The sequence below is a fragment of the Rutilus rutilus genome (assembly GCF_951802725.1).
Source record: "Rutilus rutilus genome assembly, chromosome: 1".
Classification (NCBI taxonomy): domain Eukaryota; kingdom Metazoa; phylum Chordata; class Actinopteri; order Cypriniformes; family Leuciscidae; genus Rutilus; species Rutilus rutilus.
In genome coordinates, this window is record NC_140209.1 from 27,977,490 (window position 1) to 27,999,734 (window position 22,245).

General features: G+C 40.0%; 1 protein-coding gene across 1 annotated transcript in view; it reads left to right on the forward strand.

Annotated features, from left to right (window-relative positions):
• Positions 1-1,271: 1,271 nt before the first annotated feature.
• Positions 1,272-22,245, forward strand: part of LOC311304498 (gap junction alpha-1 protein-like) — a gene marked incomplete at both ends in the record, with an annotated part of 434,020 nt that continues 413,046 nt past the window's right edge. Inside the window, one exon of the mRNA XM_084431532.1 lies at positions 1,272-1,457. Coding sequence (XP_084287658.1) covers positions 1,272-1,457 — 186 coding nt within the window. The remainder of the gene's footprint in view (positions 1,458-22,245) is intronic.

Below are 22,245 nucleotides of genomic sequence, written 5' to 3' on the forward strand. Positions count from 1 at the left end.
TTGTAGTTGTTGTTTTAGTCGTGTGCCGAAAGAGCTGCATGGACACACAAATCGGATCTGAACAGTTGGGATACACAGTGCGGACATCAGTAATTTTAGATCAGATTCCAATTGGATACACAAATAATCGGATTTGGACTGACAGTGTTAACGTAGCCTTAATGTCAACTTTGCGCTAGAATTTCACTGGATTTGCAACTACACAGTAGCCTGACTACGTCAGACTTCTTACTTCCGCTCAATTTCATTTTGCTTCTGTACTCAGTCTGAGACAGCGTAATAGCTTTCCGTTTTCCTCCGGCCTGAAAACAGCCGGCCAATCAACAAACAGATGGCGGGCTGAGAGCCGTGACGTAGACGCTGATTGTACCGTGGATGCGTAGATTTACTTCACATAATCTGCAAAAGCCGTTCACAGCCATGTTCACTCCGGTATTTCGCTCGATGGTTTTGTTTTCGCATCATACTACATGTGTTTACAGTGGAAGTTAGATGCGGCTGAGCATGCGCATAACACACGCCATAACCAAACCTTATGTGATTGGCTTACAGGAACCAATGATTTTAAACTTCAGACAAGCGCCTCCCCGTGAGAAAGAAAACGCTTGTCAATTATGCCATGCCAGACTCTGTCTACGAAGCAAAGCAAAGTAGCAGAGTTTGGTATTACCAGGCTAACTACACAGTCCCCACCTGTTAAATAAAGCAACATGCAGCACATACTCATACTGAAACAAAGTACTGAAATACTCTACTCTTCAGCACATTGGTGACCCACAAAACAATTTTATGGTAAACTACTGGCAAAAGTGTTGCCTGTATATAACTGTTTTTAACTTAAAGTTTATTACTGGTAAAATACATTTTGTGGGTGTGTCATTGTGTCTCACACCTTTAACCCTTTCAACCCCAGAGGAAAAATATCATATGCACTTTATTATTTCAATATTCCTCAAAATACCTGATTACTGCAACTTTGCAGGATCTCATTCTGTAGCATCAAGACCTATTATAATAAATATACAACTAAAATACCCATAAAAAAAATAGTAGACAAAGTAATAGATCAGTGAATCAGACAAGTCCATGATGATTATGGCATTACCAACACAGTGAAAAATACCTGATCAACTGTCTCTTCACTTTTTATTGCCATAACAAATGTGTTTTGTAAACTCACTGTCACAACAGCCAGATAAAATATTACATGTATATTACTAAGACTGTATATTACATCTCAGCTTTCTATTTTTACCTAGGACTCCCTCAAGATGGGTGACTGGAGTGCATTGGTAAAACTTCTTGACAATGTGCAGGCCCACTCCACAGCTGGAGGGAAGGCCTGGCTCTCTGTGCTCTTCATCTTCCGGATCCTACTTCTGGGAACAGCAGTGGAGTCTGCTTGGGGTGATGAGCAGTCGGCTTTTAAGTGCAATACCCAGCAGCCTGGTTGTGAGAATGTCTGCTATGACAAATCTTTCCCCATTTCACACGTGCGATTATGGGTGCTTCAGATCATCTTTGTGTCCACTCCTACGCTTCTGTTCCTGGCGCATGTGTTCTACATGACGCGCAGAAAGGAGAAGACAGGAGAGGCTGACTCTGAGAACACAAAACAAGGCTCAGAGACCCGCAAGGTGAAGATGGAGGGGGCTCTCTTGTACACCTACATCATTAGCATCTTTTGCAAGTCTCTCTTTGAGGTGGTATTCCTTGTCATCCAGTGGTACATTTATGGCTTCAGCCTGTCTGCTGAGTACACCTGCCAGCGCTGGCCTTGCCCCCATCAGGTGGACTGTTTCCTCTCTCGACCCACAGAGAAGACTATCTTTATTATCTTCATGCTGGTGGTTTCTCTGGTCTCACTTTTGCTCAACGTCATAGAGTTCTTCTATGTTCTACACAAATGGATCTCAGGCCGAAAGAATGGCCTAAAAAACCCGTCCCCCACTGAGCAGCAGTCTTCACTACTGATAACAAATCAGGAGGATGAGCAGTATAGGTGCAAGAGCAGTCGACAGGGTAGGGGAGCACATATAACGGCATTAAGAATTTAAAATACCAAATATGAGTGACTGTATTCAGCTACAGTTACAGCTAAAATAATTGGTTATCAGATTAGTCACATTCAAAAAAAAGTTTTTATTACTGAATTTATTAATTACTTAAAAAATATTTCTGTCTAAATGTAAGATTTATGCATTTGAATATCCTTTAAACATTCAAATACATTACACAGTTTTAACATAAACTAAGAAAGTGAGTGGACGTTTACACCAGTGGTTTTGTGTTCTAAAAATGTTCTGAGAACATTACAGTTCTAATAATGTTGTCGGCAGGTAGTTTTATTTTGGTTCCCAGAATTTTCTCCTAAAAGGTTCTCCAGCAAAAACTCCAGTGTTAAATTAACTCTCCTGGGAGTTTATTTGACTCCACACTCAAGAGTGTTAAATTAACACTGAAGCAGTGATTAATTGAGTGATGAGTGACCATTATTGAAGACACTTGATGTTAACAAGCAGAATCACTGAAGGAGAAAATCCCTAAACAACAAACTTCCAGATATCAGCTGAAGATAGAAGACAGAACTCACCAAGATGATTAAACAACTTTACAAGCAGCATTACCAGCTTCACTCATTACAAACCAGATTGATTTGTGTCATACATCTACAGAATATATTTTTGAGAATTAACAGAGGTTTAGATGTTGATGTTTTATTTAGAATGTTTTTTTTTTTTTAAGTCACCATGAGGGTGATTAGTGTTTGCTTTACTCTGGTCTATTGTACCCTTGAAGATTTGTTTATCTCTGGTTTATCTCAAATATTGGCAAAGAAATAAATACAAGAAATATGGAAATTTAAAGTCAAAGGCACATGAATTGAAAGCCTACAGACACAACATTCTTCATAGATCAGCTTGCCCTTTAGGTCAAATGGAAATGATCCAAACTTACTTAGAAGGATGTTTTCATCAAATATTTTGATTACTATAGAGCTGATGAGTCATTCAGGGAAATCATGAGAGATTTCTGTGGTAATTGGGAATGTATTGAATGCAAAGAATATGACCGCTGGGCTTGATGTTTACTTTTTGCCTAAGGAGCAAATATGTAATCAGAAGTTGAAAAAGTTAGGAGCACATAAGAAAACTTCAGGGGTAGAGGATTTAAAAAACTGTAAATTGCCATGGAAGTTTCTGGTTAACGACAGTTCATGGCAGCACAGAAAATTGTCTGGAATTGTGTTTACAGCTGTTGTGTATGAGTGTACTGGCTGAGGACATGGTGGACTTCTGGAGGGGCATCACCAATTACATGATTTCTGACGAAGAAGACAGTACCATTAATGTAGTGTGATCTGAAGCCTGGGAAACATGTGATGCCCCATCCAAGACCGTAGTCTCTGGCTAACTTGTATTGCTTGTCTTTGTATATTTCTTATATGCTGTATCAATGAAGCTCTTACATTTCATCAACAAATCCCTTTGTTTGGGATGTTGTTTTTTTAACACAAATTTTTAAAATTTTCTTTCCCTAATATGTTTATTCATGTCCTTTATTAGGCTATACTGTAGCCTATGAAATAAGTTACATGAATAGCCTATACAATATTAGCATATATGTCACATATATTGTTATCTTAAAGGGTAATTCAACCCCTGGCCATGTCCAACCCCATGTCCTTTATTAGGCTATACTGTAGCCTATGAAATAAGTTACATGAATAGCCTATACAATATTAGCATATATGTCACATATATTGTTATCTTATTATTCATTACAGCGAGATGGTCTTTCTGCTGGGCCTTAGGCCTGTCGCACCTCCAACGGTGCCTTTGGTGGACTATGCATGGCAGAGGCGTCCTCTTCTCTGAGGCAGGCCTAACCCTGTCTGCATACCGCACGGTTTTGCTGCAGGGTCTTCAGCTGGGGACCACCGCTCATTGACGTTTCGCCCCTTAACCCAGAACGTCTCATGGTGGCGGGGCAGTGAACAGCGACGTCTCCCTGACACCCCCTGCAGCAAAACCTAGTTAGATCTTACACCCCAAGCCTTGTCTCGTCGTTTCAGCCAGAGCCAGTGGCTTCCTTTCTCAGCTTCTTCAGAGAGCTCTTTGGTGGATCTGCTCAGTGTGGCTCCCCGTAGTCCCAGGTCCTTGAGCAGACGTGATGTTGATCACAAAGCCTCTGGCTCCCACCTCCTCCGAGTACAGCCTCACACTCCATCCACACTCCGCAACCAGATCTGCATACTTTGCCTTCTTTCTCTCATAGGCAGCTTCCAGTCCCTCCTCCCATGGCACTGTCAGCTCGATCAGTATTACTGACTTCACAGCTGCAGACCACAGCACCACGTCTGGTCTTAGGGTGGTGCTGCATATCTCCTGTGGGAACTGGAGCTGCCTTCCCAAGTCTACTTCCATCTTCCACACCGCCCCTGGTGTTAATAGCTTGGCGGGTTGTCTCTTGCCAGTATGCATTGCGTGTTCCCCCTGCCTAATGAAGTGGATCCTGCATCGACTCTCTGATGGACTCTGATTGTTTGCCTCCTGACGACTTTTCTCCAGCACCTCTGCCAGCTTCCTGAGCACTTGGTCGTGCCGCCATCTGAGCCGACCCTGTGTCAGTGCTGTTTTACAGCCCGACAGAATATGCTGGAGTGAGGCATTGATGGTCCCACAGAGGTCGCAGGATTGCTCTGTTCCAAGCCATTGGTGGAGGTTTTTATCTTAAAGAATAATTCAACCCCTGGTCAGAGCCTGACTCCACCCACTGGCAATATTTGAAAAATGAAAATCCTGAGGGCGTTCTGTAGGGTGTTTGGTGTTTTTAGCCTCCAACGGCGCCTTCCAGGCAGCAAGGGGATGGGTAGGTTTAAGGTTGAGGTGAGGGTTAGCTGCCTGGAAGGAGCCATTGGGGGCTAAAAACACCATTGCGCGTTATGTAGGCAAGGGCACCACAACTTTCAATAGGAAAATTCTACTGCAGTAGCCACCGTTCAACCTGAAGAGGGCAGCACTCAGATGTTTTTACACCATATATTGTAGTATTAAAGGGGACCTATTATGCCCCTTTTCACAAGATGTAAAATAAGTGTCTGATGTCCCCAGAGTGTGTATGTGAAGTCTTAGCTCAAAATACCCAACAGATACTTTTTTACAGCATGTTTAAATCGTCACTTTTTGGGGCTGAGAAAAATGCACCATTTTAGTGTATCCCCTAATGCAAATGAGCTGCTGCTGCACGGCACAAGGGGCTGAGCCTCACGAGCTCGCGCTCAGTGTCAGAACAATCTCATCTCACGGAAAGATGATAATATCAAAACAGAAACTCACAATAACGGTGTTAATTTCGACCCGGAGTCAGACAATAATGCCTACAGAGTCAAAGAATACATGCTGTATGGAGATGTTAAAGGTATAGTTTAGTTTAATTACGGTTATAACCTATTTGTCATTGCTTGTATCCACTATTAATACAAGCCTGCTGAGGGACCCCATCCGAATGATGGCCAAAAATATACTGATTAGTTTAATAAAGTTTATTGTACATCACACCAAAGATGAAGCATCAGTTTTACTCCAGAAAATCACCATAAGAGCTGAGTAAACACAGTATAAGATGTGCGTAAGTATATAAATTTCGGTAGAGTTGAGGGAGCATTTTCTTTGAATACAAAATGAATCCACCTCGTCTTCAGTGGCTGGCTCAGATTTTGGGAGTAGAGAGAGCTATGTGAATTAATACATCCAGCCACACAACACCTTCAACGCTTGGGAGACATTCTCATCAGTGCAGCAATGGCGGATGTGTACAACTCGCTGTGAACTCGATCAGGGCGGTTCTATGTTAAAGGGTCATGAAACCCCCCTCTTTCAGCTCAAGTCTAGCTCACAATCTTTTTGAAAAATGCAACTTAAATGGGCGTGGTGGCTGTGAGAAGAAGGGAGGGGAGTGGGTGTGGTATGGCACGGCAGGGGAGAGGAGAGGGGGGGAAACTGTCATCGCCAGTGGCCCATGCATATCGACTGTCACTAAAAATCAGTGGTAAAACGTGAGGAAATGCTAGATTTCTTTATAGCTGGCAAAGTTAAGGTCTAATGAAATACACTGACACCTTATTTTTGTCCTTTCAAAACTAACTGAATGCCCGGCTGCTACATATATTAGCCTACAGTAATCATAATTGTATTTAAAACATATAAATGTATATGTATAATTATGTCATTATAAAATATATATTTGTTTATATAGATGGAGTGACAGAAATTTGCACAAATTAAGCATACGTTCCATACAATTGAGGTATTATCGAAATATCAAAATTTTAATAACGAGTGATTATTTAACAAAAGGCAAGTAAAACGGTCAGGGTTACATTTTAGACACACACACAAACACACACCTCTGAAGCGATAGAAAAGTCCTCGGGACCGCATCACTCGCAAGACGAAACCTGCATTGGTGTACAAGGCCAAAGTCCACCATTCTCCAGCTGAATGGTTGCTACACACACATAGTTTAGATGTGTCCGTGGTTGATGGCCAACCAACCGCCCGCAGTCAGAGTCTAGCCCGGGCAGCATCGCGGGGAAAGATGCACTGGAACGTTTGCACCACGAAAACAAACGCGCGTCCCATCATTGCCTCTCTCATCTAATACACGATATCAAAGTTTGATATGTCTGTCATTGGAAAGTTCCACGTGGTGTCATGAATAATTAAGAGAAAGTGTCTTCTCATTGGATAAGAAAACTCAGTGAATGAATAATTATGAGACACCGATGAGTCATCAAGGTACTACAGTGCTCTGCCACGTCACAGCCTGTGACATGGGGTGTTTCTCAATATGCGTTCTTCAGCGATCTTGCGTCCTTGTGTTCTCGTTTTACGTCATCATTAACCGTCGAAGTTCAGACCCAATTCTCAAGAACGCAAGTACATTTTCATCATTATTTAACCATTGGTTCTTCTCAAGGACCTGGGGCCCACTAGGGGGCCTCAACAAACTTTTAAGAGGGCCGCTGGATGACTTAGAATTATTTAAATTTCTAAAACATGCAATCAATATGTTTATTTTTTTCTCCCTCAATAACTAAGGCTAATAGTGTTTTTTTTTTTTTTGAACATGCAGTTCTTGAAATTTCTAAAATCACTTGAATTGTGATGAATTGTTTCAATAATCTGTTAAAAAGTTGGAAAACAAGCAGCTTTGTCATAGTTTTGTCAAAAATACATTACCTTATGTATATATTAGATATTATGTTATATATTAGAAACTGGGGGGCCTTTGAGTCTTATAGGTTGAGAACCACTTATTACATTCAATCAACGTTTTTTTATGGATTTTATTGAGATTATTTCTATTTTACTCCGACAAATGTAGGTGAATTGTTATACACATGAATTTTCGGCCCATGAGAATCATTGTAGAGCCTTTAAATTTTCATAAAGCTGAGTGCAGAGTGATATATATATAGGGTGAATTGCCCTAATGTGGGACATTTTTTGCACTTCAGACTTCTGTGACATATTTCGATGTGTAACCAAAACATTAAATCCACACCCAATACCATTTTAAAAAACCCAGGATGTATCCTAATCAAATCAAAAGAGAAAATTCAGATAACCCATTCATAAGATAAATTATAGACATATTAGTGCTCTTATTGCAAGTCGTCTGAGAAAAACTGCAGCTTCCTAATGTGGGACAGAACGTGTCCCCAATGTGGGACACTGAAAAATCTATGATAAAACACCAAAAAATCACATTGATACATGTAGAATAGTAAAATCTTTTATTTTAGATTCACTGGAGAGTAGATTTAGGGACATTCCATGCCCTGGCCAACAGTCTGAGCTGAGGGACCCCACCATCCTCAACAATCTGCCTATACTCCTCTATGGCTCCTCTCATCCTGTCCTGCCTCCACTGATTAAGTTTCTTTCTCTTATCCTTTCCCTGTTTCTGCCTCTCTTTCTGCGTCTGACAATCTGTCCCTGTCTTTCTCACCTTTACCATTGTGATCTAAAATGCATTTCATTGAATTAATCAGATGCATAAAATAAAGTGGAATTGCTTTATTGGTTTTCTACGGCATTTTTAAATTCAGAGCTATTTTTCATTTTAAGTCAACTATACCTTTTACACATACATGACACATACATGACACACACACACACACACACACACACACACACACACACACACACACACAGAGAGAGAGAGAGAGAGAGATAGAGAGAGACACACACACGTATGTAGGCATGCACACGCACAAAAGAGCCTTCAAACCGCCCTCCAAGAATAAAAAATTCACATGACTGTAAAAATCTGCATTAACAGTATTGTAATATTGCATTACAAGACTAAAACCATGTAAATAACCATGTTTGTCCCACAAACCATGCCCCACCACACATTTTTGACTCAATGAAGTACTGTCCCACATTAGGCTGATCATACTGTCCCGGATTTGGAAACCACATTTCCTAATGTGGGACACTAAGAAATTTTATAAAAATATAAAATATGTAGTTGATACGCACAAAGTTAGACTATTTTTTGATGGACAAACATTTCATAAGCATATTAGGCTAAAAAGTTGCAGGATTGCATTGTTTAAAATGTATTTAACTCCTTAATATCAAACTGGTTAAAACTCTATGTCACTGGCCTTCGGATGGTCCTCACACAAGGTGCCTCCTGTTTGATGATTGCTCTACCCTCAAATATTATTGGACATTTGATAGGTCATGTGATTTTGATCACATGACACCACAGCTTTGTCTAACCCATAGTTTCACTGTCATTCATGTATTTATGGGGGACCTAGACCATAGGTGTCCCACATTAGGGCAATTCACCCTATATATATATAAATAAATATGGTTGGCTGTGTGTGTGTGTGTAAAATCAAATGAGGACGAGTGTTGTGGAGAGAAGCTCTTAGGGGAGGGAAAATGTCAGTAAAAACAAATATTGCATCACACTAAGTGTAATTGTGATTGTCAAAACATTTGGTAACTAAATTGAATTTTATGAAGTTTAGTGACAACATGTTACAATGTTTACATTGCACAATGCCTGCTAGGATACAGTTTTTATTATTGCTTGACAAAAATTTCAAGATTTCAATTCCATTCTTGTGATTTGATTCCGATTTTGATTCAATATTGACTAATTTGGATACATGTTTATTTTAAATTTATTTTTTTTAAATAATCTCACCTAATGTTGCACCATAGAGGGCCTGCTGGTATTATTAAAGGTTAAAAATAACAAATTAAATATAATGCAGTTTTTGTTATAATAACAATTATTTAATGGCATAAGTAAAAAATATAATAAATATGTAATATAATGTTGTATCTTATACTAGTAGTAATAAAATGAAAACAGCTGAACTAGCATGCAGAAGCTCAAACTCCATCTTTTATTCTTCTCCTTCTTTTTTACCTCAACACTCCAAGTTAATAGCGACCCCTAGAGGCAGAGTATATTAACTCAGCATAACATTTTAAGCCAACACAACATTTTCCCCACTTTTAAGAATATTACCCAAAGGAAGGTATATTAAACATAGCTTACACATATCCTGAACAAAACAGTAACCAAAGAACAACTGTTTTAAACATACCTAAATCGCCAAGGTTATCACGTGGAAAGTACATTAAGGTCTCTTATTACATAACACAAAAAAATGCATGTCTCTTCATATCCCTCAACAATTACGGACTCCAGCATATCTCAACACATACAATCACAGAAGCAGCAGAACTGTGCAGACACTCTATCCAACAACAACATGTAACATCTGGAAATGAACAACTTTACAGCAGAGATGTACTATTGAGATGAGTGTGCAGTTCATGTGACAAAGTCTTTGTGCCAGACTGGCGGGCGTCTGATTCTGGACTGCCTTTGAGCTATCGGTGTGACAACCGGCGTTGGAACCTCTGTAGGATCATTATCTGAATGGGTTTGACCCGGACATAGTGACAGGTGTATTCCGTTCCACACTTTCCCATCATCAAGGATATATGTGTCCTGACCTTTTTTTCCCAGCACTGTACAAGGTGAACTGAATTTCGGCCTGCCCTTTTTCACATGTGTAGGTATCCTCACCCGCACTCTGTCACCTGGTCGTAACGCAGATGGTTTCGCTGCACGTTTGGTATCAGTGTAGGTCTTGACTTGAGACTGGCGAGCATGAACACGGGCTCGCACTGTAGCATCAGTACAAACAGAGGGCCGGGTGGGTAAAATGTGTAAGGTTGTTCTCAGTTTGCGTCCAAGCAAGAGTTCACAGGGAGCAACACCAATGGTGGCATGGGGTGTAGCGCGATAATGCAGCAAGCAATCCCTCACAGAAGTTTTCCAGGGCTTTCCTTCCAAATTTGCAGTTTGAATGCAATCCTTCAGAACACGGTTCATGCGCTCCACCGCCCCGTTTGCTTGCGGAAAATACAGGGAGGTACGAACATGTTTGATATTCCTGATCGCAAGGAAATCAGCAAAAGTAAGAGATGTAAATTGCACACCATTGTCAGTCACAATTTCCACTGGGTTGCCAAACCGGCTGAATGTTGTGGCAAGAAAGTCTGTGACAGTATCAGCAGTGACATTACTAGTGAACGCTATTTCTGGCCACTTACTGTAGTAGTCAACTAAAGTGAGTGCATACCTGCAATCCCAGGTCCCTAACTCGAATGGTCCGACTATGTCCAGTCCAACCTTTTCCCACGGCGCAGAAGGAAGTGGCACGGGCTGAAGTGGAGGCATATGCGTCTTTGCACTTTTGTCGTGGGTTTGGCAAAGTTGGCACGAAGAAATTGCAGACTGGGCTGAGTGGTCCATGCCAGGCCACCAATACAAGTCACGAAGACGCTGTTTGGTCCTGACGATACCCTGATGACCCTGATGAGCTAAATTAATTAGGGCACCCCGCAAAGATACTGGCACCACCAAGCGGTATGAACCTCTAAAGACCAGGCTGTCTTGTGCTGCAAGTTCATCCCTGACATAAAAGTATGATGCCAGCTCAGGTGAAAGGTTTTTCTTGTTTTTAGGCCAGCCTTTAAGTATTTGCTGTCGCAATGCTGTCAGTTCAGGACAAGCAGTGCATTCTTTGGAGAACTCCTCCAATGAAAGAGCATGGAGTTCAGCAGAGAGGAATGCCACCATATCGGGTTCCATGGTAGAATCAGCATCCTCACAGGCGGGAAGGGGCAGGTGTGAGAGGCAGTCTGCTGTGACATTTTTGGCTCCTGGCTTGTATGACACTTCATAGTTAAAGCAGAGCAGACATGCGGACCATCTCGCGATGCGCATTCCAGCACGCCCCATACCTTTAGTCGCCAGCAGTGTAGTTAGGGCCTGATGGTCCGTCTGAAGCGTGAATCGTCGGCCCCACAAAAATGTTCGCCACCGTTCCACAGCCCACACGCAGGCTAGAGCCTCTTTCTCCACAATGGAATATTTTCGCTCTGCTGCTGAGAGTGAGCGAGAGGCAAAGGCGACGGTGCGCTCAGGACCGTCGGCATGAATCTGAGTTAACACAGCCCCAATTCCATAATCCAAAGCATCACAGGTTACCAGCGTATGCAGTGCTGGATCGAAGATTGCCAAAGCTGGGCTGTTCACAATGAGCTTCTTCACTTTCTCAAAGCTTTTCTGTGCCTCCTCAGTCCAACTGAAAACTCCCATGTTCTTTAAGCATGCCCGCATAGGCTCCACCTCCGAAGAGTAGTTCGGCACAAACCGTGAATAGCAGGACGTCAGTCCTAAGAATGAACGTAATTTGGCTGCGTCAGTGGGAGTTGGTGCTTGCAAGATAGCCTGAATATGGCAGTCATTGGGTAGCAGGCCTTGCGCAGTGATAGTGTGTCCTAAGTAAGGAAGGCTTGTGCAGCTGAACTTGCATTTTTCACGATTCAGTGTGAGACCTGCATGCTGTAGTGTTGTTATAACAGCCTGCAGGTTGCGATCATGTTCGGCTGCAGTGCGTCCATACACAATCACATCGTCTAAATAGTTCTGAACTCCATGAAGGCCTTTCAGTATTGTAACCATCATTTTTTGAAAAGCTGCCGGTGCCGAGGCCAAGCCATACGGTACCCGACGAAATCGAAACAACCCTTCATGAGTGATGAAAGCCGTCAGATCTCGGCTGTCCTCGTGGAGCATCACTTGGAGGTATGCGTTGTTCAGATCGATGCTTGAAAATATTGTGGCCCCCTTTAATTCAGCGAATAAGTCCTCCATGTGTGGAAGTGGATGGCTGTCAATTATTACTGCCCTGTTTGGCTCCCGCAAATCCACACATAAACGAATTTCTCCGTTTTTCTTTGTTGTCACCACAATAGGTGACACCCATGGGGAAGCATCCACCCTCTCAATAATGTTTTCAGCTTGTAAACGACAAAGTTCTTTGGAAACTGCATTTCTAACCGTTAAAGGAAGTCTGCGCAGCTTTTGCTGTACAGGCGGTACTGACTCTCTTACTTTCACCCGATGTACAAAGCCTTTAGCGCATCCGATGGCCTCTGTTGCAGCCGTCACTTGTCTCACCGCGGCAGGAGAGGGGGGTGACACCACTTCATTTCCAGCAATATGAATGTTTAGGCCAGACACTAAGTCCATGCCCAGTAAAGGGGTACCATTCTGAACAACATAGAAGCTAGTACTGGCCACCGCATCTCCGTAATATACATGTGCACACAAGCATCCAAGAACAGGCAGTGCCGCTTTAGAGTAAGTCACCAGTTTCACACGGGGGGGTTGTAAAGAAGATGTGCTGAAATGACGCTTATAAAGGTGATGAGGGAGGATGGAAACAGCAGAACCTGTGTCGACTGTGAGCTCAAACGGGACAGGGCTCACTCCCTCAGTTCCAATGGTCACAGTGCATTTTATTTTCTCACACAGCGGTTTCCCTTCCACTTCAAGCACATGCACAATTTCGGGGACCTCCATTTCAGGGGCATCAAGTACTTGCACTTTTTTTTCTGAGCGGCAAACCCTTGCAAAATGTCCCACTTTTCCGCAACTCTTACATTTAACTTTGGCAGCAGGGCAATTTGGAGCATTAGCCAAGTGAGAGCCAGACCCGCAACGAAAGCAACTACGATTTGTCTGTGCAGTATATTGTGTAGGGCTGGGCGATTTAAATCGCGATATTGTTATGCGCATCTCGTCAGTAAAGCCGGTTCCTTGATTAGTAGTAAATCACCATCACCTGCTTTCAGATGGAGCGGCATTTAGGGCTGAGGCGATAATTAGATTAATTTTGTGATGATTGAGCATTATTGAAGACACCTGATGTTAACAAGCAGAATCACTGAAGAAGAAAATCACAAAATGTAAGTTACCATTAAGGTGATGGGTGTCTGCTTTAGTTGGGCTCTAGACCATTATATGTTTACTCTAATACTTACTGTTGTTTGTCTGCTGTTATTGATTTATAACAGTTAAATGAACAAAGTAAAATGTTATCTTATAGTGTTGGTTATGTTATGACATAATCATGCGTGATCTGAAAAAGGAAACTTATTGAGATAGATTGGTTTAACTTGTTAGCAGCAGTACTCAGTATCAGTACTTTACTTATAATTCAAAATATTTAATAATCATTGTTCTGATCAAAAAGATGTTCAGACATATTCATTTAAAACACAGACATCAATAATCAGACTGTGAATCTCAACAATGGTGACAATAATAAAGCATGTTGCAGTGGCTGCCACCAATCACAACTCATTAATGGCTCCCATCATGCATTGCGGTATGAATAAATTATGATCTGAATTGTCTATGTAATTTACTTTTCCTAATTGAATATTCTGCTCCTCACCATTGTTGAGATGCATAGACTGAATCTTGATATCTGTGTGTGCCTAAAAGAAAGACTTTTTTTTAAACAACTTTTAAGAAATCTTTAATATTATATCAAAAATTCTGGCCATTTATTCAAATTCACAGTTATGCTGTAACCAACAACATAAATCGAAGTCAGAAAGAAGGATTTTAATGAGTTCAGTGATCTGATTCAAATGATGATTGTAATAATATAACCAACACCATCAGATCACTTTTTATTTTTTGTTCAACTGGCAGTTTTAACTCAGATACAACCGCCAAAGAAAACCTAAAGAACACATAAAAGGGTCAGAGCCCAACTAAAGCAACTACCCATCACAATAATGGGAACTTACAATTTGCGATTTTCTCCTTCAGCGATTCTACTTGTTAACATCAGGTGTCTTCAATAATGCTCAATCATCACTAAATTAATCACTTAGTTATCTCATTAACTAAAACACTCTTGAGTGTGGACTCATACACTCCCAGGAGTGTTAATTTAACACTGGAGGTTTTGCTGTGTACAAAGAGCCGTAGTTAACTGACAAGCTGAGCCATATCGCATTAAATATCGCTGGCGATACGTCCGCGATATTGATGCGATTTGGCTCAGCTTGTCAGTTAACTACGGCTCTTTGTAGTAAATGCCGCTTCATCTGAAAGCAGGTGATGGCGATTTACTACTAATCAAGGAACCGGCTTTACTGACGAGATGCGCATAACAATATCGCGATTTAAATCGCCCAGCCCTAATATTGTGATCGTGTTTTACTCACATGATTTCCGTGGAATTTCTGGTTTCGTTGTGGCTTGCCACGCTGAGCAGATTTAATCTCGTGCACTGGTGCCACATCGAACATTTGCGCATGCTCCACAGCAGTCTCCGTTTGGCCCGCTAACAGCAGCGCGTCCTTCAATGTTAACTGTGGCTGTAGCAAGAGACGCTCCCGAATACGGGCAGAGGACACTTTTTCCACTAATTGATCCCAGATCATCTCCTCCGTACGATCGCCGAAGTCACAGTGTACACTGAGTTCACGTAAAGCAGCTACAAAATCCTTTACTGATTCATCCGGGCGTTGGGTGCGTTGTCTGAATTTGTGTCGTTCAACTACAACATTTGTAGCCGGCTGGAAATGTTCTTCTAAAGCTTTGAAAGCATCGGCAACAGTCCGACCTGTATCAGGCAGCGTGTAGAAAACTTTTAATCCCTCTGCTCCCAGGCATTGTAGTAAAACGGCACGCTTCCTCTCCTCAGGCCACCGATCTCCTGTAGCATCGATGGCGACAAGATAGTTTTCAAACATCTTCCGCCAAGTATTAATCGGTACCGAGGGATGACCCGGGCATGGCAAGAACAAAGCAGGCGTAGGTAAACTGAGAGCTGCCATCCTCGTCGCCAAATGTTGTATCTTATACTAGTAGTAATAAAATGAAAACAGCTGAACTAGCATGCAGAAGCTCAAACTCCATCTTTTATTCTTCTCCTTCTTTTTTACCTCAACACTCCAAGTTAATAGCGACCCCTAGAGGCAGAGTATATTAACTCAGCATAACATTTTAAGCCAACACAACATATAGTGCTCAGCAAAATCTCCTCTCAAGCTATTTTTTCTATTCAATTAACTATGGTCATTAAATGGCTTTCCTGAGGTAAATGTAACGTTATGTGACATAATTGTTCTCCTGCTGTTATATATTGACCTCTTTCAGTGGTTGAAAAACACTAATTGGTCGATATTATGTATACTTTCGGTAAGTTGTACTGCATCTTTAAATAAAAAAGTAACAGATGATCGGTTCACGTGCACTTGATCTGAGGCGCTCAGCGATCTGTCACGTCACATTTACAAGCGCCAAACGTATTTTTGTCTGAATTTCGTAATAAAATTGACGGAATCTAAGAGATGAGAATTAGTTTAATATTAAAAGTACCTCTTTGCTCTGCAATTTTTCTGTGCGTGAGAAAATGGATGTGTGGCGTGAGAGCGTGTGAAAAGTGTCAATTGCGTGAGTCTCACGCTCAATGCGTGAGAGTTGGCAGCCCTGAGGTTGTATCATTTTAATGAAATTCAGCAGTTGTTTAAAATCTACTCATTTACAATTTGATATGAGCAGCAGAACATACGCTGGGCTAGATAGTTATTTCCTCTGGTCTAAAAGAGGCTTTTATAATATAATAGATCTTTTCTAATATTGCTGCCAAATCAGGCCCCAAAATTGGCCCCCAATTTTACAGACAAGGCTTAAACCTAGTCCCAGACTAAAATGTGTGTTTGAGTTGCCTTAACTGAAAGCAACTTGCACTGACTTGCACTTGCACTTTTCTATGGCGCAGTTTATAAAAGCTACTTAAATGTCCTAATTAAACTAAGGCCTAATCCTAATGTAAGCCCTGTCTGTAAAACCGGGCTAAAATCCTATTAACTTTTGAAGTATAGCAATAACTGTTTTAATAATGTATTGTTTTGCCTCAGTTCAATTAATTGTGGATTGTAGGAACTAATTAATACACTTGTGTGGAACAACTTGAAAAACATTCTATGTTTTTGAGTGTTGAAAGGACTGATGACCGATACCGATCTTGTGCATTTTTAAAATTGTTTGCTCTTTTTGTTTGCTCACCACAAGAGAACTGGTCTGGTAGACCATAGCATTCTAAAAATGTAACAAACATGGAAAGATCATCTAGCAGTCAACACACTGAAAGCACATTAACTCGTGGGAATCAGCTGCTGCCACCTCCTGGCTCTTCTAAAATACAATAGTGAATAAGTGAGACTACAAGTATGGAAGTAAAATAATGTCAAATGTTTTTGAAATAAAAAAGCCTGTTGAATTGCTGTTGAATTGCACTACTTGAAAAGTACTTGCATTTTATTAACCATGCTTGCATTTTAATGCATTGTATTTTTAGGGCTTGCATTTTTATGGGCTGAAATTCAACATGGTTGAATATTTAAGCTGTGAATATTTCAATTAAAAACATTTCAAACACATTTTCATTATTAAAAATTCAATAATCCATATTCACCTTTCATATTTCACTTCCAAAATATTCAAACTGTTTAAAAATACAACCTATAATATTCAACAGGCAATTTTCGGTCCATTTTATTTCGCTTAGCAAATTCGCTTCCACAAATTCAGTGGTTCAAATTCGACAGTAAATTCAACATTGACGTCCAGGAACTGCAGGAAAAGCAGCAGATTGCCGAGCATACTCTCCATCTGCTGTTAGTTAACCTCACCAGCATGGGGTGCAAGCGCGTGTTGTTGACGAACAAATTGTTGTTCACATTTGACATTATTTTACTTCCATATACAAGTGTTATCTATGTCTGCTTTTTTTTTTTCATTAGGAGCATTTAAAAAAGTTTACACTTGGATAATTGTATGTAATAAACAGTCATTCTATTGTTATTTCAGCAGAATCATACAAGGTTCCCAAAATGTGTTGGTGAAAATGGGAGGATGATTTAACGTTAATACATTTCTCAGTTAATCATTTATTTTCTCAGAAAGTGTATTTTTTGTTTGTAATCTCACTTCTGTTAGTGTAACTACCCCTCTCTTCCCTGAATGTGTGCAAGTCTGGGGGAAAAAAGAAGAGGAGGGAGGGCAAATGGAGACTTGTTTCCTCTCATCATACTGATAACATTCAACATCCTTACATTAAGACTCTGCCCATTACAGTAGTGGCCATTTTGAAAAGTACAGTATTAAGTTTTTTTCGCTACTACTTCAAATATTGTCCAATTCTTACTAAAACTGGCTCAGATGATCTTTGCACTAAGCCACTCAGAAATTCAATTCAATTCAATTCACGTTTATTTGTATAGCGCTTTTCACAATACTCATCATTTTAAAACAATTACAATTTAGAGTGTTCTGTTATCAGAGGTAACTGTCTAAGTTAAGTATTTCAGAAATGTCATAGTCATATATACCCAGCTGACAGACTTTTGTTATAAGAACGTTCTCCAAAATATTCAGTGTTGGTTCTGGGAACGTAAATAAGTTTTCTTGACGTTAGAGGAACGTTTTTTAAAAGGTATAATGTTCCTCAAACGTTCTTTCAACTTAATTTTGATTTAAAATTCAACATTCTAGGAACATTGATTTGTAACATTCCAAGAACATAAAAATGTTTCCTGAATGTTACTAGAATGTTATTGAAATTTTAGTATAATGTTCCTGAAACATTATTTCAATCATTCAAACACCTGAACAAGCACTGAAAGAAAGAGTAATAACACAAACTACAAGTTTATTCAGATACAGCCTTTGATGAACTGAAGATAAAAGACATTAACTCTCTCAAGATCTGATTAAACAACTCCACAAACAGCATTACCAGCTTCACTTATTACTAACCAGACTGACTTTATTTATGTCACATCTACAGAAGTTCTTATTGAGAGTTAACAGAGGTTTAGATGTTGATGTCTTATTGAAAATGTTTCGTTTGAGGTCACCATGATGGCGATCAGTGTTTGCTTTGGTTGGGCACTTGACCATTGAATTTCATTAAGGTGGTGCTTTATCAGCAATTGCAGGCGTTTATGGAGAACATTTCTGCATTGATAAAGCAGATCAACATGTCTGTTTAAATATCAGAAAAACAACCAAAGTCTGTTAGCTGGGTAGCTAAAAATGTATTAATTTAAACAATGTAATAATTTAAACAATGTAATAATTTAATGCAGATAAGATGAGCTCATTGAAGTAATGAATACTTGTTTGTTAACAAATGATTATGACATTTAGAAAATATAGCATTGGTGCATGATGATTCAGAGTTTGCCATCTGAAGTCGTTGCAGGATTTGGCACCGTATCTTCACAGGTGTTGGGCATCTGAAGTCTTCATAATAGGCTGGATCCAAACTGGAGCTGACATACTCTCTAGTTACCTCAGGATGGGCATCCCAAGATAAAACACAGAAACAAAATAGAAAATTAGCATAGCTGCTGTTCACAACATGAAGCAAGAATTCTCTGTTCTCTATTCCAGAGTTTAGGAGCCAAATGTGAAAACGCTCTCCCTCCTTTAGTAGACTTCTATGGCTCGTTTCCACTGAGCGATATTGATGAGGCTCCAGTGGGCGTGACAGATATATTGCGCACAATATTATATGTATAGTTATCTATACATAAAGCACTGTTAAAACAAGATAATGTTCATTTTATTATAATATATAGCTATATAATTATCATTCTTTCTCTTTTTTTTTTTTTTTTTTGCAACAGGACATTTTCTGTGCAATATTCTATAATAAAAGACATATATGATATTATATGGTATATGATATATCTTACCTTTCAAGCAATGTGAAAGCAAAATGATTTGTCGCTCTGTTGAGAATGTCTGGTGTGTTAACCCTGAACCCTGAGTTGGATGAACTTACTCCCGGACTCCGCGTTTTTGGAACCAGCATACCTCAAGTAAGCAAGGTTTGGTTTACAGTTTTTCTGATTTGCTAAAACACATTTCTTGAAACCATCACTCACTTTCTAAAAACCTTAAACACAAAACCAAATTTTCAAACCACATTCAGAGAACCTCTGACTCTTCTGGCATTTTTTTTTCATTATTTATTTATTTTTGCTCAAAATCAAGTCAATAGTATATACTCTACATATCATTCATTAGACACTACATCAAAAAATGGAGAACACAGCATCTAAAGCGTATAGTTACCAAAAAAAAAAAAAATTGTAATAAAGTAAACAAATTTGTTATGTTATTATGTAAAAAAAAAAAAAAAAAGTTTAGTGACAACTTACTACAAGAATGAGAAGGTGAATAAATTGTATGCACTGCAAGTATAGTATTGTACTGAATATTGTATAGTATTGAATGTCTGGATATTCAGCACTTGCATACTGTGAAAATGCAGTGACCCAACTGCAAAAGCCAAAAAGGTCACAGTAAGAAACTCTAAATGAAAAGCATGTTATGGTACACTCAGAAGAGTTGAGCTGCCATCTGAAGGTTTAGATATTCAGTCTCATAAACTGAAAATTTACTGACATTATAATGTCTGACACACTGTGTATCTGAGACTCAAACATCAATCCATCAGGTTACTTGCAAAGTCTTAAGTGAAAGTGATATGTGAAGGCCAAGTATGGTAACCCATACACAGAATTTGTCATCTGCATTTAATCCATCCATCTAAACATTAGGCCATGACTGCCCCCTTAAAATCCAGTCAACATATATAAGTTATCACACAATTAAACATCTTGCAAATAATTACAGATATTTACTAAAACAAAAAACAACAACTTTTAAAGCAGCACTCAGTAGCTTCGGGATTTCTTGGATGTATTCTCGCTTTGTGCTCGCAGGTTTCTCTTTAGAGCTCCCCCACAGCTTCGGAATAGATATTTGACAACACTGTTGTAAAAACTCGTTGGTGATTCTCAGACACCAGAGGCTAGTAGATCAACAACATCAAAGTAGATGGGACATTCTTTAAAACATCTTCTTCATTCAGGTTCGGACAGCGTGAGGGAGCGCAATAATGACAGCATTTTAGCAGATTTCTTTTGGCCGTAAAGCAGTTGTTTACATCGCGAGACCTGATATCACGCGAGACTTCCTGACACGGCGGCCGGCGGCCCGGCAAGTGCGTATTTTCCGCTCAGGGGCACCAGGGGGGTGCGAAACGACCACCATTCAACCCGAAATAAGTATTATAACCATTCCAATGACTCCGAAGCTGTTCAGTTAAGGTAAAAAAGTTACTTAGTTCACCTTTAAAAAGAGCTCACAGTAGAAAACCATCCCCACATAGCCTCCTGTCAGCAACGGCATGAATACTGTCAGCCAGAGCTGGGTCATGTGTGGCAATGATGGCACAGCATGATCAGAGCAAACAACATGAGTGCCGACTGTTGGTGTGAGGAGTGTGTCCCAGTTCAATCCAGTGATCATCTGCTCCAAATCAGGATTGTGACCTTGGGCCAATTAAGTGCACTCTAATTCAGCGGACTTGACTGATTTACTATTATAATTCATTTGAAATTATAATTTCGGCAAAGCGGCAAAAAATTATGTTTTATGAAGTTTTTGGGTGGGGTCAATTTGTAAAGAAAGACTAAATGCCTGTGCACATATATATTCAAATGTGCATACAGACTAAACGCGTAATACGCATGTGCACGCCATCAGCGTTTTCACAGATTCACGTTTTTGAAGCTTAAGCAGAGATTATACCTTTTTTTCAAAATTTAACGCTTGCACCTTGAAACCTATTTCAAGGTTTGCGTTCTCGAGCCACCAGGCACTGTTGTCGTGCGAATAAGCAGCGCATTAAGGGTTTCTGTTAGAACAGTGTCATGTAAGCGGCTCCTAAGTTAATAACATGATCTTTGCAACGGAAGTGAATCAACTAACTTTAGCTGGACATTAACTTTCTTCTAGAGCTGCTGTAAAGCCAAAACAATCTATGTTACTTTAATTTCCTATTATCACTGTAAAGCTGCTTTGAAACAATCTGTATTGTTAAAAGCACTATATAAATGAAGTTGACTTGACTTAAGGTGTAGTTCAGTTTTGGGTTTTCTGGTTTAAGGCTGAGAATCGGTACCAACACTAAAACCTATTCAGGCCAAGTGCAGGGCCTGTTATCTAGGTTAGTAATTGGCTGAGACTTGGGCCAGTGTGTGGCCCTTGTCTTTAATACAGATCTGGGCCACTCCAGGGCCGTCCTTTTTTTTTTTGCCTGATGTGGGCCGTGCGAAAATGGGCTGAGTGGACTGGAGCTGGGCCAGAAAAAATAATATGTGTGTCTGCATTACATTGAAAAACAACACTGAAGTCTGTTTGATCACTGTCAGCTCTCATGAGAGTTTGAGTAAACACTCACAGTGTTGGATAAAGAGTCTTTTTCTCACATTGATGATCAAGTTTGAGTTTCCACTGAATCCGGCTGATTTTCTTCTGTCACGTCACTCCTACTAGCCTCCTGGTGTTTATTCAATAGAGGTTTCATTTCCTGTGATTCTGCTGTGTTCTTGTTTGAGTCATTGACTGGAGTTTCATCAGACCCTGCTGCATTCTGGGTTTGGGACAAGACATATTTTGAAATGCATTTTAAACAATATCTAAAGCAGTGTTTCAAAGTCCTAGTCCTGATTTGTTAGTTTACATTTATTATTTGGCTCCCGTCGGTAGATGCTGTAACTATGTTCAGAGAAACAGTATCTCTTCCTCTTTCTATATTACAGTTCAATGATCAATGACCTGAATTAGTTTGTCAAATAAAGGAGACAAACACAATCCACAGTACTGAGGTTCTCCAGGAGCAGGACTGATCTAAACAACATCTCCGTGTTTTTTATTTCATTTATTTCCATTTATTTTATT